The sequence below is a fragment of the Lissotriton vulgaris genome, chromosome 12 (genome assembly GCF_964263255.1).
Source record: "Lissotriton vulgaris chromosome 12, aLisVul1.2, whole genome shotgun sequence".
NCBI classification, from domain to species: Eukaryota; Metazoa; Chordata; class Amphibia; order Caudata; family Salamandridae; genus Lissotriton; species Lissotriton vulgaris.
The window spans coordinates 741,019,014-741,032,885 of NC_141700.1; the positions used below are offsets into that span (position 1 = coordinate 741,019,014).

General features: G+C 46.0%; 1 protein-coding gene across 1 annotated transcript in view; it reads left to right on the top strand.

Annotated features, from left to right (window-relative positions):
- Positions 1 to 7,454: 7,454 nt before the first annotated feature.
- The window catches only part of LOC147678514 (extracellular calcium-sensing receptor-like), a 62,279-nt gene continuing 55,861 nt past the window's right edge, over positions 7,455 to 13,872 (top strand). The window contains exon 1 of the mRNA XM_086945661.1: positions 7,455 to 7,699. Within this exon, the coding sequence (XP_086801787.1) occupies positions 7,455 to 7,699 (245 nt within the window). The remainder of the gene's footprint in view (positions 7,700 to 13,872) is intronic.

The window sequence follows — 13,872 nt, forward strand, 5'->3', positions numbered from 1 at the left end:
TGACTTAAGTGTGATAGCCTTCCCTTATAAATACAGAAATAGGAAGAAAGAAAAAGAAAAAAAGGCAACAGATAGACAGTATGGCTGGGCATAGTTTGCAAAGTAGCGCTATACGTAGGTACGCAAAGTGCACTTCGCACTACGCGAGCTACGCATAGCACTACGCGAACTGCATCGTACCCTGTTCGCACTGTGCAAGATGCAGTTTTCAATGATTGTACAGTGCATACAAGCATCCAGCACTGTGCAATCATTGAAAATGGCATCTTGCACAGTGAAAGCTGTTGTTTTCTGCCGCTCGTGTAGATTTTTACGCGAGCGGCAAATTTATGGGTGAATTTTGCGGATCTGGGGTCCACGAATTTGCGTGAAATCGCAAAAAAGTCAGCGAAAATGCAGATTTTTTTGCGATTTCCATCTACTCAACTGGAGTACTTTCTTCTGGCTAATCAGTAAGTGCTACTTCGTTGGGTAAATGTATAGTGCTTTTCCTACACTGCAGCTGCGTAAAGGGCCAGAAGATTTGTCTCCACTGACCATGTGTGCCTGTAACTTGCCACTGCGCCAAAATGCGCCGAGGTCCCTTGAGTGAGCTGTCCATCGTAGTTGGGATTGGGAAAGGGCGGGAAGACGTTTGATACCACTAGTGTGTGGTGCGGGGCTTCTATGTGTGTTCACATGCCTCTTGTGTATAAAGGGTCAGAGAGCGAGCAGGGCAGCAGGTGAGGAGAAAGCAGCCTCCTGGTCACAGGAACGGGGATTGCGCTTGAGAAACTCAGGGATGCAAAGACCTCCCTCGGGTATTACAGCTAATTTTCGACTGCAGATATGGTGATAAGGCACACTTGCCCAGCCTCAACCATGCTCACTAATGTTTTGGGCTGATTAAAATGTTACTGAATTTGAGCTTCAACTCGGGCACCTGCTTTATTTATATCTGTAAGTGCTTCCTGTTGAGGTTTAATTTTTGTGACAGGATCCTCGTGCCTGAATGAATCCTGCCCTGAATACTTATCCACGAAGATGCCACCGTTTTGTGCAATACCTCTACTCAACTGGAGTACTACTGGCTAATCCAGTAAGTGCTACCTCGTTGGGTAAATGATAGTGCTTTTCCTACACTGCAGCTGCGTAGGGCCAGAAGATTTGTCTCAACTGACCATGTGTGCCTGTAACTTTGCACAGTGCCAAAAGCCGCTGAAGTCCCTTGAGTGAGCTGTCCATCATATTGGGAAAGGGCAGGAAGACGTTTGATACCGCTAGTGTGTGGTGCGGGGCTTCTATGTGTGTTCACATGCCTCTTGTGTATCAAGGGTCAGAGAGCGAGCAGGGCAGCAGGTGAGGAGGTCACAGGAACCGGGATTGCGCTAGAGAAACTCAGGGATGCAAAGACCTCCCTCGGGTATTACAGCTAATTTTCAACGCCAGATATGGGGTTAGAGCACACTTGCCCAGCCTCGACCGTGCTCACTAATGTTTTTGGGCAGATTAAAATGTTACTGAATTTGAGCTTCAACTTGGGCACCTGCTTTATTTATATCTGTACATGGTTTCTGTTGAGGTTTAATTTTTGGCCCACAGGAAGCACTTACAGAGTTAAGGCAGGTGCCCGAGTTGAAGCTAACTTTGTAACCATTTTAGAATGGCACCAGCAAGCACTCTGGCAGCTTGCCGGCGCCACTCTAAAATGGTTACAAAGTTAGCTTCAACTCGAGCACCTGCCTGAACTGTGCTTCCTGGGGCCAAAAAAAAAAAATCCGCCCGCTCGCGAATTCGTGATTTTTTCGAATATTTCGCGAGAATCGCGGATTGCGAAATTGCCGAAAATTTGCAAATTTTGCGAGCGGAGCGGATTTTGCGCCTATACTTACAAATTTCTCAACGCGTACTGGTAGTTTCTCATCGCGAGCGGTTGTGAGCATACGCAACCACTCGCAATGAGAAACCTGACCTCCCTGCGTTAAGAATCTCGTCGGGAGGTTTATTTTCCACGCTTTTGATCGGCAACTTGATGTTGCTAATCACGAACGAGAAAAAAGTCTCGCCGGGATCTCATTTTGCTTGCTCGTGGTCGCCAACGTGACGTTGAGGACCGCGAGCAAGCAAAAAATGACCACTGCACTACTCTACGGGTGGTTGCACTGTGCTACGTGTAGTTAGCGTAGTGTGAAGTAGCGCAATCTTCGCAAACTTCGCGAGTGTAGCGTAGTGCTTTGCCCAGGGATAATAGACAGTCAAAGATGACCACCAAAATTTTCGGGTTGAGAACAGGCAGAAGGTAGTCCTATTTTTATTTCAATTTTCCCAAAGGTCTCTTTTCAGGGTAGGGGGTGTCATCTTCTGAAGGACTGTCGAGATGATGAAGAAGCAGATCCCAAAATGGTGGATATAGCACTTATAACCGTAATGAAAGAACTTATCACCCCCACCATGGCCCCAAATGTCCAGGGGCTCTTGCTCAGTGGAGGAAGGATTATATCAATTGCATTTAAAATCCTTTAGGGCCAATAACAAAAATTAACAGCGCCCTTTGGGGATGAGGTCAACATGTCTTATAATTGAAAGAGGGTGGAGCAGCAGCAACAAATTATTAGCCGGCCGAATACTTATTTTTAAAACAAAAACAAGTATTGTATGTCTAACTCCTATCTCTAACACATTTCACACTTGAGTTAGAGGCTTTAGTGTTTTTTTTACAAGTTACTGTTTCAACGTCATTGACGTTATTACCCATTCACTGGTGGCTGATCCAAGGAATGCCAATTAGGATGCAGTTAACTCTAGTGTCCACCTTGTCTCATCAATTACAATCAAGAGTGACTTAGTGCTGCAGCACTCTTAGAAGTGAGTTCCCCTGTGCCCAGGAGGCCCATCACAAGTCTTACTCCGGCAGAGAGGAGGAGTGCAGTGCCTTGGAAGATGCCCCGTCAGCGGGCGCTCTCAACAGCTCTGGCCCTGCTCAGATGAGTTGGATGCACGTGAGTGTCATTGCAGTACTCAGCATGCATAGCCTCTTTCTGTGCCTTAGTGGTTGTGCTACAGCTGTGATCTGGACATTTTCCATGCTCCTCCTGCAGGGTAAGTGTCCATATTCCCCAGCTCTCGTGCTCCACATGGCACAATGATTCCTGAATTAATTAAATGAATTAATAAAATTTTTATAAAGCACACAATTACCCATTGGTGTCTTGGCGCTAAAAGACTGCTCCTCCTGGCATATGGGGTTGCACAGGCTTTAGCTGTTTTCTGCCTGGCAGTCTGCAATGGTGCTTCCCAGGCACTACACAGCAATCTTAATATGGCTATGTTCACTGCAGGCTCTCCTGGGATGTCATCTACTCACACCTCGCCCAGGAGTCCATTCAACAGGACTCTTCATTGGACCTTTTTTCCTCCAGAACTCTCCACTCCCTCATAGGGAACACTGGTCTTGTCAAGAAGACAAATGTTGATGCTCCATGATCCAGAGCAGGTTGCTCTTAGTTTCCCTGGGTGATGTCCCCTCACCCAGCAGGGAGTAAACAGGCAATGGTCCCTGTTCCTAATCACAGGCAGAAGTCTTGTAGAGCTTCCCCTCCTCGCACATCTGGTTGCTTAGCAGATTACGGTTGTGTGATCTCAATCACTGTTTCTTCTAGTTCATTTCAAGACCAAATGTTATTTAAGGGCTGGTACTTTGATGTTTTATCTTGGGGTACTGTTTCTGTTGAAGTACATACATCTCCTCTCCTTCTTCCTTTGAAAATTCACCTGTCGCAGCAGGAGAAACTGCGAATCTGATAGTTGCACAACACAGGCCATAGGCCGCTTAGATTACTGTAATGCTTTGCTGCCATCTGCAAATGAGTCCCTATTAAACAGACTGCAGATTGTACAAAATGTGGCGGCTCCCCTGGCCCTTAAAAACACCTTGTACCTCTTCAGGACCATTGCTACAACAACTTCACTGGCTCCCCATCCGCCAGAGAATTAATTTTAAACTTTGCTGTCTGAAATTCAAAGTCTACTGCCAGAATCGCCTTTTTAGATCAGAAGGTAAAGGGTTGATGGTGGTCCCCCGGGTTAAGAAGTTTAGAACAGGAGGTAAAACCATTGTCCATTTAGCCTCAAAATTTCAAAACACCTTGCCCGAGGACCTACGCAAATGCTCCAATCTTCTCCACTCTAGGAAACGCCTGAAAACAGCATTATTTAGAGCTTAAACCTGTCTCCCCATTTTTCATCTGACTTTCCTGCTATGATAGCACAGAGATACCCCTACAGGGGTGATTCCTGCAATTTACAAATCCCATACATACATACCATACATAGGGGTGACTGGAGTTCATACCTGGATGTCAGATACACTGATATGCATAAAAAGGTTAATTTCGGGCTCCAAGCCCCCCTCTTCATGTTTCCCCTAACAGCTCCATCTCCTTCCTGAGATGTGTCTGGGCCCCTTCCTTCTGATTTCTCACTGAGTCACAAAGTGCACTATGACGTGTACAATGGGAGCCTCAATCTCCCTCCTCTAGTGTGTTCCATCCAGTTCTCATGAACGCCGCGCTATAAGAAAATGTCAGCAGGGATTCATCTACCTCCTCATATCATCATCAAGAAGGCTTGTGCCTCCCAAAATAGAACCCAGGGTCCTCCATTTAATGTACCGTTACCAGCACACTTTCACTCAGTGTACATACCCAGCAGGTACACACACACTATCCACCACTGTTACCTCCATGTGCTGTGCCACCACAGAAACATATACATTCAGCAAAAACATGCAATCAGCCTGCATTGCTCCGTACTGCAGCCTTTCTGTATTGCCACTTGCAGGCACACACTCAGCAAGCACACAAATTCACCATGTGCTCACAGCACAACAATATAAGGTATTCCTTATAGGTACACATACACCCAATACATGCACTCAGCATGCACAAACTGCACAACACTGCTCTGTCCTTGTAATGTGTGATTCCTAGGCACAGATAAAACCAGTGCAGAGTCCCCAATCTTGCACTGCACAGCATTTCACATCTAACTTATGTAGCTGAAGTATGAGTTCAGCAAATAGTAGCCAAACTTTAAAAAGTGAGTGAGCTTGTAGACCTCACTCCAGTGACATAGGTTAAAAAGAACCTGTTCACTCCTGCTGATCACTATACAGTATGCTGCCACCACTGGCTTTGTGCTGCTTAACTCGTGGTATTGGCAGTAGCCCTCCACCACTATGATAGTAGCGCATTGGGCACCCCTCCCGGTCCAACAAGACTGCAATCAATAAGACGGGTGTATGCCATGGCAAACACACATATGATCCGTGTTTGCCTATGGCAAAAAAAATCAGCATTAGGGATCCAAATATCAATACATTTGGGCACCTAGGGCAGGGGCACATGTCCATTACCATGCAGATGACTTTTCCATCCCCATAGTCTCTAAGGATCTCCGCTAAGGGCCTTAGGCACTTTAAAAATGTACTCCTGAGTTTGATTGGTACTTGAAAGGACTAAATCAAAAGGTGAAATCTTTGGCGCCTGAGTATTATCACTGTCAGCCTAAAATTGGGCTTATGTCCCAGTCTACCGCAACCAGAGACTAGCATTGCAATAGGATTGACTTTTTGGTGGCATTTCTACATAAAACTTTTAAAATTCATACATCGGATTCCCCTTGTTGGATTTCTCTCTAATTTGGTCTCATTTTGCTAATTACTCTCTACTATGTTTTTCTACTTCAGTGTGGGATTTATTTGTGTTGTCTGCATTTTTACTGTAGTACTGTTTTGGTACTGGAAACATATCTAACATATTATCTGTTCTGTGCTACATCAGGCTAATTTAGTGACTTTCAAGGTTCATTCTCACAAGAAGTGTTATTATTTCTTCGAGGTGGGCAGTCCCTTTCCTTACAATGGTACAGCTGAGGAAAGAGAGGATATGTGAGAAATGCTGAGGGAAGATATTAGAAAGATGTACAGAGAAAATGCCATAAGGGTCTTACAGAGAAATTGCAGAGGAAAGTGGTGTTAAGGGGGGAGCGGGAGTGATTGAGATACTAATTTTTCTGCAACCGCTAACAAGCATTGGAAATTCAAAAGGCTAGGCTTGTTTTGTGTGCTTGTCTAGTACTGTGTGAAATGCCTCGATGCTATAAACGAAAGCTGGGAACCTCAAGTTTACATATTTTAAGCAGCACCATTCAATATCTTGGCTGATGCCTCTTGGAAAGATTTCCTAGTTACGCCTAATAGTTCACGTCCCTATTATCATTCCATTTAAAGCCCCATCAAGTGTCTTGTCTTCTCTTCTGTACATCACACAGTATTTCTTAGCTGACTCTGCCACCTGTTTGCTGATGGTGAAAGAAGAAGCAACATTTTCCAAAGGTCAAAATATCGAATGCCCAGCCTATTTCCAAATACAGTTGAAGTGGCGGTTAGAAAATCTATTAGAAACTCAGGGGCATATTATCAACAAATAGCGATATTTATCGCTAAGTAGGGTTAGCGGCAATATTTTTATCGCCGTGCATCACGGGATTTTATCGCTGAGATAACGTGCTATTAGCAACGTTTACCTCAAAAGCGATAAAATTCCTGGCGATAGCGGCAAAATCTGTGAATATCACTGAGAATACAGCGATATTCACGCATTATCGCTAACAGGGTCTTAGCCAATATATCCACCTCCCATTGGATATAATGACTAAGAACTGGTTGGAGCAGGTGTTAGTTTTTGGAGATATTCACGCTTAGCGCGAATATTTCCATTGCTACGCCTGTGTTGGTAGTAGGCGATAGCAATGTTAGCGACTGCTTTCAGTTTGCCTATCGCCACCCTTGATGATATGCCCCTCAGTTCTTTATGATATTTTTTTGGGACAACTACATATTCGGGCCCTAGATTATGTAGTGGAACCCGCTGATAGTGCAGCCTAATTTTAGAAGACGGATTTTATTGAAGAGTGAGATATTGCTGTTGGGTATGACGTGCAAACAGGGTCTGTGGTGCCCAGCTTTTAAAAAACTGAAGTAAAGTATAGAATCATACTCCCAAGCTGCTCCTGTGTGTTACATCTCACACAGTGCACACCGAGTAAGGGGGGCATGTTATAGAAAAAACAAGTCTTTAAAGCCTGTATCCTAGTCACAGGGTGATTTCCCAGGTGACGTTCTTGTAATAGCAAGGAAAGAAATTAAGCTATTCTCTAATTAGGTATGCATTTAAAGTGAAGAACTCTTCTACTCTCATCTCGCCCCTCCCACACATACACAGAGGCCAGGCTAAGTGTATAAAACCTGAGAATCAAAGCCCAACCACAGCATCAGCACCAGCAGTAATTCTTCAGAGGGAAGGAACTCTGGTGTCCACACTTGATTTATCCCTGCTTAGTCCAACTTTTCCCACTTATTATGGCAACACCGGCTTTGGGCTGAGGCCACTGTGGCCACCTGGACCGAGGAGTCCATGACTACAGGAAGGCCCATGGAGCGGTCCCTCTCTAAGATCTCGCTCTGTGTCTTTATACACTTTGTTCTGCCGGTGTACTTTGCCCAGATGATGGACCGGGCATGTCGACTTCCCATCAATGAGGTGACCGGTCTATCCAGAGACGGAGACCTTATTCTAGGTGGGATCTTCCCCCTTCATGATGACGTGGAATTCCAGCAAGCCAACTTCACTGTGACACCTGCACCGGTCACCTGCCAGAGGTACTGTCATGCAATCCTGTATCGTGTTCCCCCTTTTTTACGCCATCTTTCAGGGCCTTCTACCTACTACCAAGCCCCTGACCAGAAGACTCTGAGTTCCTCATTTGTCCTTTGTCTCTTTCCCATATCTCCATCCCTCTCTTCCAAACGTTCTCTCTGACACCCTTATCTCTGCCATATGTCGACTCCCCCGCCCTCTGTAATTTAGCCTTTTCCTATTACCTTTCTCAGTTTGTCATCATCTCATGCGCCCTTTCAAATTATTATTCTCCTTGCTATATTCTAAACCCGTTTTTCTTTCCATTCTTTTCATTTCTTACTTATGTCTTTCTGCCATTTTCTATATCCTTCGTTACTCTTTTTTTCTCACATTGATACCTTCCCTTTTTCTCTTTCTCTCCCTGATATCCTGAGTTCTGTCCTCCCTTTCTTTTTCTACACTCAACTCTCCACTCCTTTTCTATCTCCTCCAAATCTATTCACCTCTCCCTGCCCTTTGCCATCAGTTTTATTCATTATTTATTTTCAATATCATTTTTCATTTCTTTCCTATCATAACTGTTGTTCCTGTTCTCATCTTTTTCTTTACATGTTTTCCTTTGTATCCCCTTCACTCTCTTTCTCATCGTCCCTGCCTTTTTCTTCCTTTTTTCAGTCTTTTTTATATCTCCCCTCTCTTCTCGTTTGTCTCTCTAGCTCCCACCATCTTTTACTCACCTTGTGACTTCTATCTTTTCTTATGTATCACATTTCATCTGTGTTGGAAATGGCCCTTTTTGCAGGGTTATCCCCAAACCTTTTCCTTCCTCCTCCTATTTTTTCGTGATCTGTGTTTGTTGGCTGTAGGACTCTGGGCACACTACCACTGCTGGTCAGTGCTAAAGTGTGTATGCTCTCTTTGTAAATTGTTATTGTGATTGGTTATCCATGACTGGCATATTTGTTTTACTGTCGGTCCCTAAAGTGCACTGAGTGTGCCAGGGCTGGTAGATCAATTGCTTCTTGTGGGCCTGCAGCACTTATTGTGCCACCCACATGATTAGCAGGGCCGGACTGGTAATGCCGGGCACAGGGCAATTTCCCGGTAGGATGGATGGGGTGGAGGCCAGTTTCGTGACTGGGGGCCCGTTTGGACCCTGAGGGCTGCGTGACCCTCCGAGCAAACAAGCACAACACCTATCTCTATCTGCACATATAATGCAGCTGCTGCGTGTCCGTTACGTCAGTGTCACCCCATTTATATTAGTTAGCCTTTTTATTTTTTATTAAAAATCCACCGGCACTTAAAGCGCATCATACGCTGCGCGCAGCGTGCAGTGATATCTGCTCCCTGTCTGTCTCCGCCGCCGCATCTGCGCGCAGCGTGCCAGGGTACGTACCCTTAAGGTGGGGTCTGGTCTGGAGTCTGGTGGTGATCATGCGCAAGCGCATTGGGGGTCGCGATCGCGCAATCAGTGCACGTGACTGCGAGGCAGAGGAGGGAGGCCACCAGGCAGAGGCTGGAGCGGAGCCCGGAGCCCTGATAATTTAATTATTTCTAGCAGGCGGCGCCCACAGGTGAGTGATCGTTTCCTCCGTTTGCATTTTTAATGCATGCCACCCTGATTGAATTCCTGATCAATACATGGCCACAGGCTCTATCTGGGACTGGGGGCGTGACGTTGCACCGTCCCCGGAATGCAATTAAAAGTAAACAAGCACTTTGATTCTGAATAGTTTTCTTTTAGAGCTGTTGTATTATTTTGTAATCCTAAATCAATCATCATGTATCTTGGCCATCCGAGACACTGTGAGCCACAGGGGCTAACGAAATGTACAAAACGTGGGGCTCGCTGTGCTTAATTTGAGCTGGTGTTTGAAGGAATTTTTTTGGGGCACCGTCATTTATTTTTTTCATTAATCATTTCCCGGGACGGAGAGATAGAAAAACAATCAAAACGGAAAGAGGGAGGAAGAGATGGATGGAAAACCCGTCATAAAAGAGAAAGCAGGAACCTGCAATACAGGGGGGGGGGTAGTTTCTGTGTGTGGATTAAAGAGGTCTGAGGTGGATTTCAGACTATCTACCCTGGTACTGTGCGCCCCATGGTTTAATTGCACCGGCCCGGACTACTGAGCAGAGCTTTGGGCACCAGCACTCACTCTTTCACAAATTAAACACACTCCCACAGTGGCATTTAAAAGCTTGTGTGGCGCAAAATGGCGCAAAGCAACGTAAAGCTCTCCATCAATTTAGTTCCCATTAAAAATCCTAGTGGCGCAGGATAGGTGCAGCGCTAATCAAAAACCTATGCCTCCTTGGTAAATCTAGCCATGCAGTGTATTTAGAGTCCGGTGCAAACGTTCAGTAATTTTGGTAATCCGGTTATGCTACACTACGCACTACTTCTGGGAGCCCCTAAAACCTTGATCCTAAAGCTGCAGAGGATTCAAAACATGGCTGCTAAACTGGCCCTTTCTCGTCCACGCTCTGCGTCTTCTTCTGCAGCACTAGCTGATCTTCATTGGCTACCTGTCCAGCAGAGGATTGCCTTTAAGGCTTTATGCCTTGTCTTCAGGGCTCTGCACGGACTAGGACCGATACCACTTCAAAATCTTTTCTCTTTGTATCAAGCTGCCAGACTTCTGAGATCTTCCTCCACGTTCCTGGTGTGGGTTCCTAGGATTAACAGAGTGAGGATGGACGGCCCTGCTTTTAGTTTCACGGCTGCCACGTTATGGAACACCCTTCCTCTGGCGCTGAGGAGTAGACAAGATCTGACCTCCTTCAAAAGGGATCTTAAGACCCACCTGTTTCCAAGAGCATTGTAGTGCACTGCACCTGATGGTTAGATATGGTCTCAGCGCCAGGATACCCTTTTGGGTGACAGTCGTGCTTAATAAGTATAAATACTACTACTACTACAAACTGTTTGTGCACATTTTGGTCTGATTATGAGTGGCCCGGGTGGGAGTGCCTCTTTTAAAGTCAGACACCAGGGGGTCGGAATTTAAAACGTCCCGTAATACATCAGCTATCACAAGTCGTACCCTAACTCTAGGGCGTGGCCTGGATGTTAGTGCTGTGCGCATCAAAATACAGATGTGCTGGTATTTATTGGGTATTTTCTACTGTAAAGTGAAATTTAACTTGGGGAACCGTGCGATTTGCGAGGCATGTTGTACCTTCGTCAAAACTTGTAAATCTGATCCCAGTGCAAACAGCATGTGGTGCAGGGTTTGGGAAGAACGGGCCACACTTGATGAAGGTCAATATTTTAGGAACATACCCGCTATGAGTGATGTGGTTCATTGCATCTGTTGTGTATTAAAACAACACAGGGACTCGGAGAAATGGTTCTGCATTCTGAGAAGTAAAAGTCCGGTGGTGATATAGTATGAGGTAACCATGTGGCTGCATTTTCATTTTCCCCATACTTCTATACATATAGTTTTAAAGTGCCACTTCACCCCTGGGGCACTGAGTAACAATTGACTTCTAGTAAACTCAGTAGTACTGCATCTGTTGACCTCGCAAGGATGAAAGGCTGAGTGGCTGCACCGGGATTCTCATTTGTACCCATGAGCTGAGCATAGGTTTCTGGAATGGATGCAGCAGTCCATGAGTCACCACCACCTGTGGTTCATGAACTAATGACGGCTCCGTGGACTTCAGTAAATAAGGGGAACTCCCAATACACTCCCTGCTTTAATGCTGTGCTCTTGAATTTAATGCCCTCGGGAGGATGGAAGGCTAACTTGGCCAGACCAAGATTTGATCTTGTGGTCTGAATGTTAACAGATGTCAGCAGAGAGGCCATTACTCACTGAGACATCTTTCATGTACTGGAGAGAGCTCTCAAAGATGGGGAGTCGAAATGGGAGCGGTCTTGTCCAGGAGGTAGGATAGAGATTGTGGCCATAAAGAGACTGCAGGGTGTCCTTTGGGTCCGCAGAGAGTGGAAACAAATCCTGCAGGATGGCTCAGTGAGTTAAACCCTGAGCTATGCAGTGGTATACAGGTCCAAGTCTGAAGCCAGCAGAGCCTATTCAACCTTCCATCCTTCTGAGAATGGTAAATTGACAGTAATTGCATTGGGCAATAGCAACGCTAGTGATGTATAAGGTGTAGAAACTACAAACGTGTGTTATGAAATTCAATATAAAAAGCAACTGTAAGATGGAGTAGTAACGAGATACTTGCATGGAGGAACTTTGGAGAGCAACGAACTGAACTCATTTGTGTTATGAAAAACATCTCAGAGATCATCAAGACGACAGGTATATCACAGAGCACCTGATTGGCTGCTACTTGGCCTATCTGATTTAGGGTAGAAATCTTCTAACAAGTGTAGTTTGATCTCACGTTCCCTCCCATTATTGTGCTGTATTTACTCTCTATAGGTCAGTGCTCTGAAGTAACTGAACAGTAGCTTGGAAACCTTAAGCGCTCGCCTCGCGCAGCAGCAGGGGGAGCGGGCCTGTGCGATTCCCTTGCGGGAGCGTGCAGCAGGGCGCGATGATTGCGACCATATGGCGTCGCGTGCTCCCGCATGGAAATCGCCAAACGTGCAAGCGTTGCCATTGCAAGCAATGCAACGCATGCACGTTTTTGCCCCCAAAGATATGCCGATGGCATTAGGTCTCTCTCCTATGCAGCCCATGCGCGCTGCATAGGCAAGACCTAAAAAGCGTGGTTGGTTAGGCCCGATCCCGCCCGGTTCCGTGACCACAGTGCAGTGTATTTCCTGAGCAGTGCTCACAAAATAAATCCACTTCTCTCTTTGCGTGGTGCCAGTAAGGTAGGCAGACGGGTTTCATCAGATAGTTCTAGATGTTTTTGTGTTTTGATATTATTTCTTATTCACAAATGATGCAGTTGGTCATTAAATAGTAGTGAAAAGCGACCCCAGTACAGTGTGAGGAAAAAACAAATGCTTCCTGTGATACTTTGAGCGGCTCTTGGCTAGGAGTGCTTGTCCACTGTCGTTGCTTAGGTTGAAGAGTGCAGAAATGCAAAGTTTGAAATTCAGTACTTACAAATAGAAGTATAAAGCTTTACATTCTGCTTCGTCAGCCAGGGAAAGGGGTCCCTATATACATTGCATTGCATGGCTTCTGTTGTGCGTTGCAAACCACTTGCGGGGCCTACGTGGCTTTCTTGTTGTTTGTTGCTCATCCTTGTGTATGTGTGAGCTACAATGCTCTGTGCCGTGGGGTTGGGATACAGGAGTAGGTGGTTGTAGGGAGAGATAACAGGAAGGGAGATGGGATTGTGGAGGGAGTCATGGACTGGAGCCTAGGAGGTGTCCTTTCATGGACACTTCTGACCTTGGCGGACATTGCACAGGGTGGGGAGGTTAGCAGTGAGGGATTGACCAATGCTTGTGTGTCCGGTAACCAGGAGGTTACAATCTGACCAGAACTTGCTCGAAGACCAGGGGCTTGAGGTTTTTCCTGAAATAGAGGGCAGGAGTGGCTTACCAGTTTATAACTGCAATGGAGATCCACATGTCCGCCTGCAGCTGGGAAGTGCCTGGCGCCTGAGATATGTGAAATGCTTGTAGGCACTATGACCTTTCATTGAAATGCTAACCTTCCGGTTGCGGAACTGGCGGGGCTGGGGCGTAGGGCGGAGGGCGGCTCGGAAAGAGGTGGTGGTGGTGGCTGCACTGGCTGGGCTGTAGCATTGAGAAATGTCCTGGAAGGTGGTGTGTCAAACCAGCCGCTGAGATAATTGCAGCTCAGCCTACTAGTACTTGTGCTGCCCCACTTCCAAGTCCCAATCATGACATGATGACACATGAACTAATAAAATATAAGCTACCGTAAGAAGAGCGAATGTTACAATTGCACATCAGTGACTTCCTTGCAGACATTTGGGGTCAGAATCAGGCAGGGCGAGGCTCACGCAATTAAAAGTTTGCGTTTGTCTTCAGTTCTGCTCTGTCTGACTGTCCTGCAGGCCGCCGCCGGTGAATGTCTCTGTCGTGTGAGCTGACATCAGCAATGGCGTCTCGTCTATTTTACCCACATATCTCTGTTATGAGCCCTCCTTCACCAACCCATGGCTCCCCGTAAATAGTATTGTCTTTAGTAAGCACACAACGTGACATTCCCTCCTCCCCCAAATTCTGCCACCTTAGCCCCCACTACGCCCAAGAACTCTCAGAATCAAGGTAGGTTGTTTATGG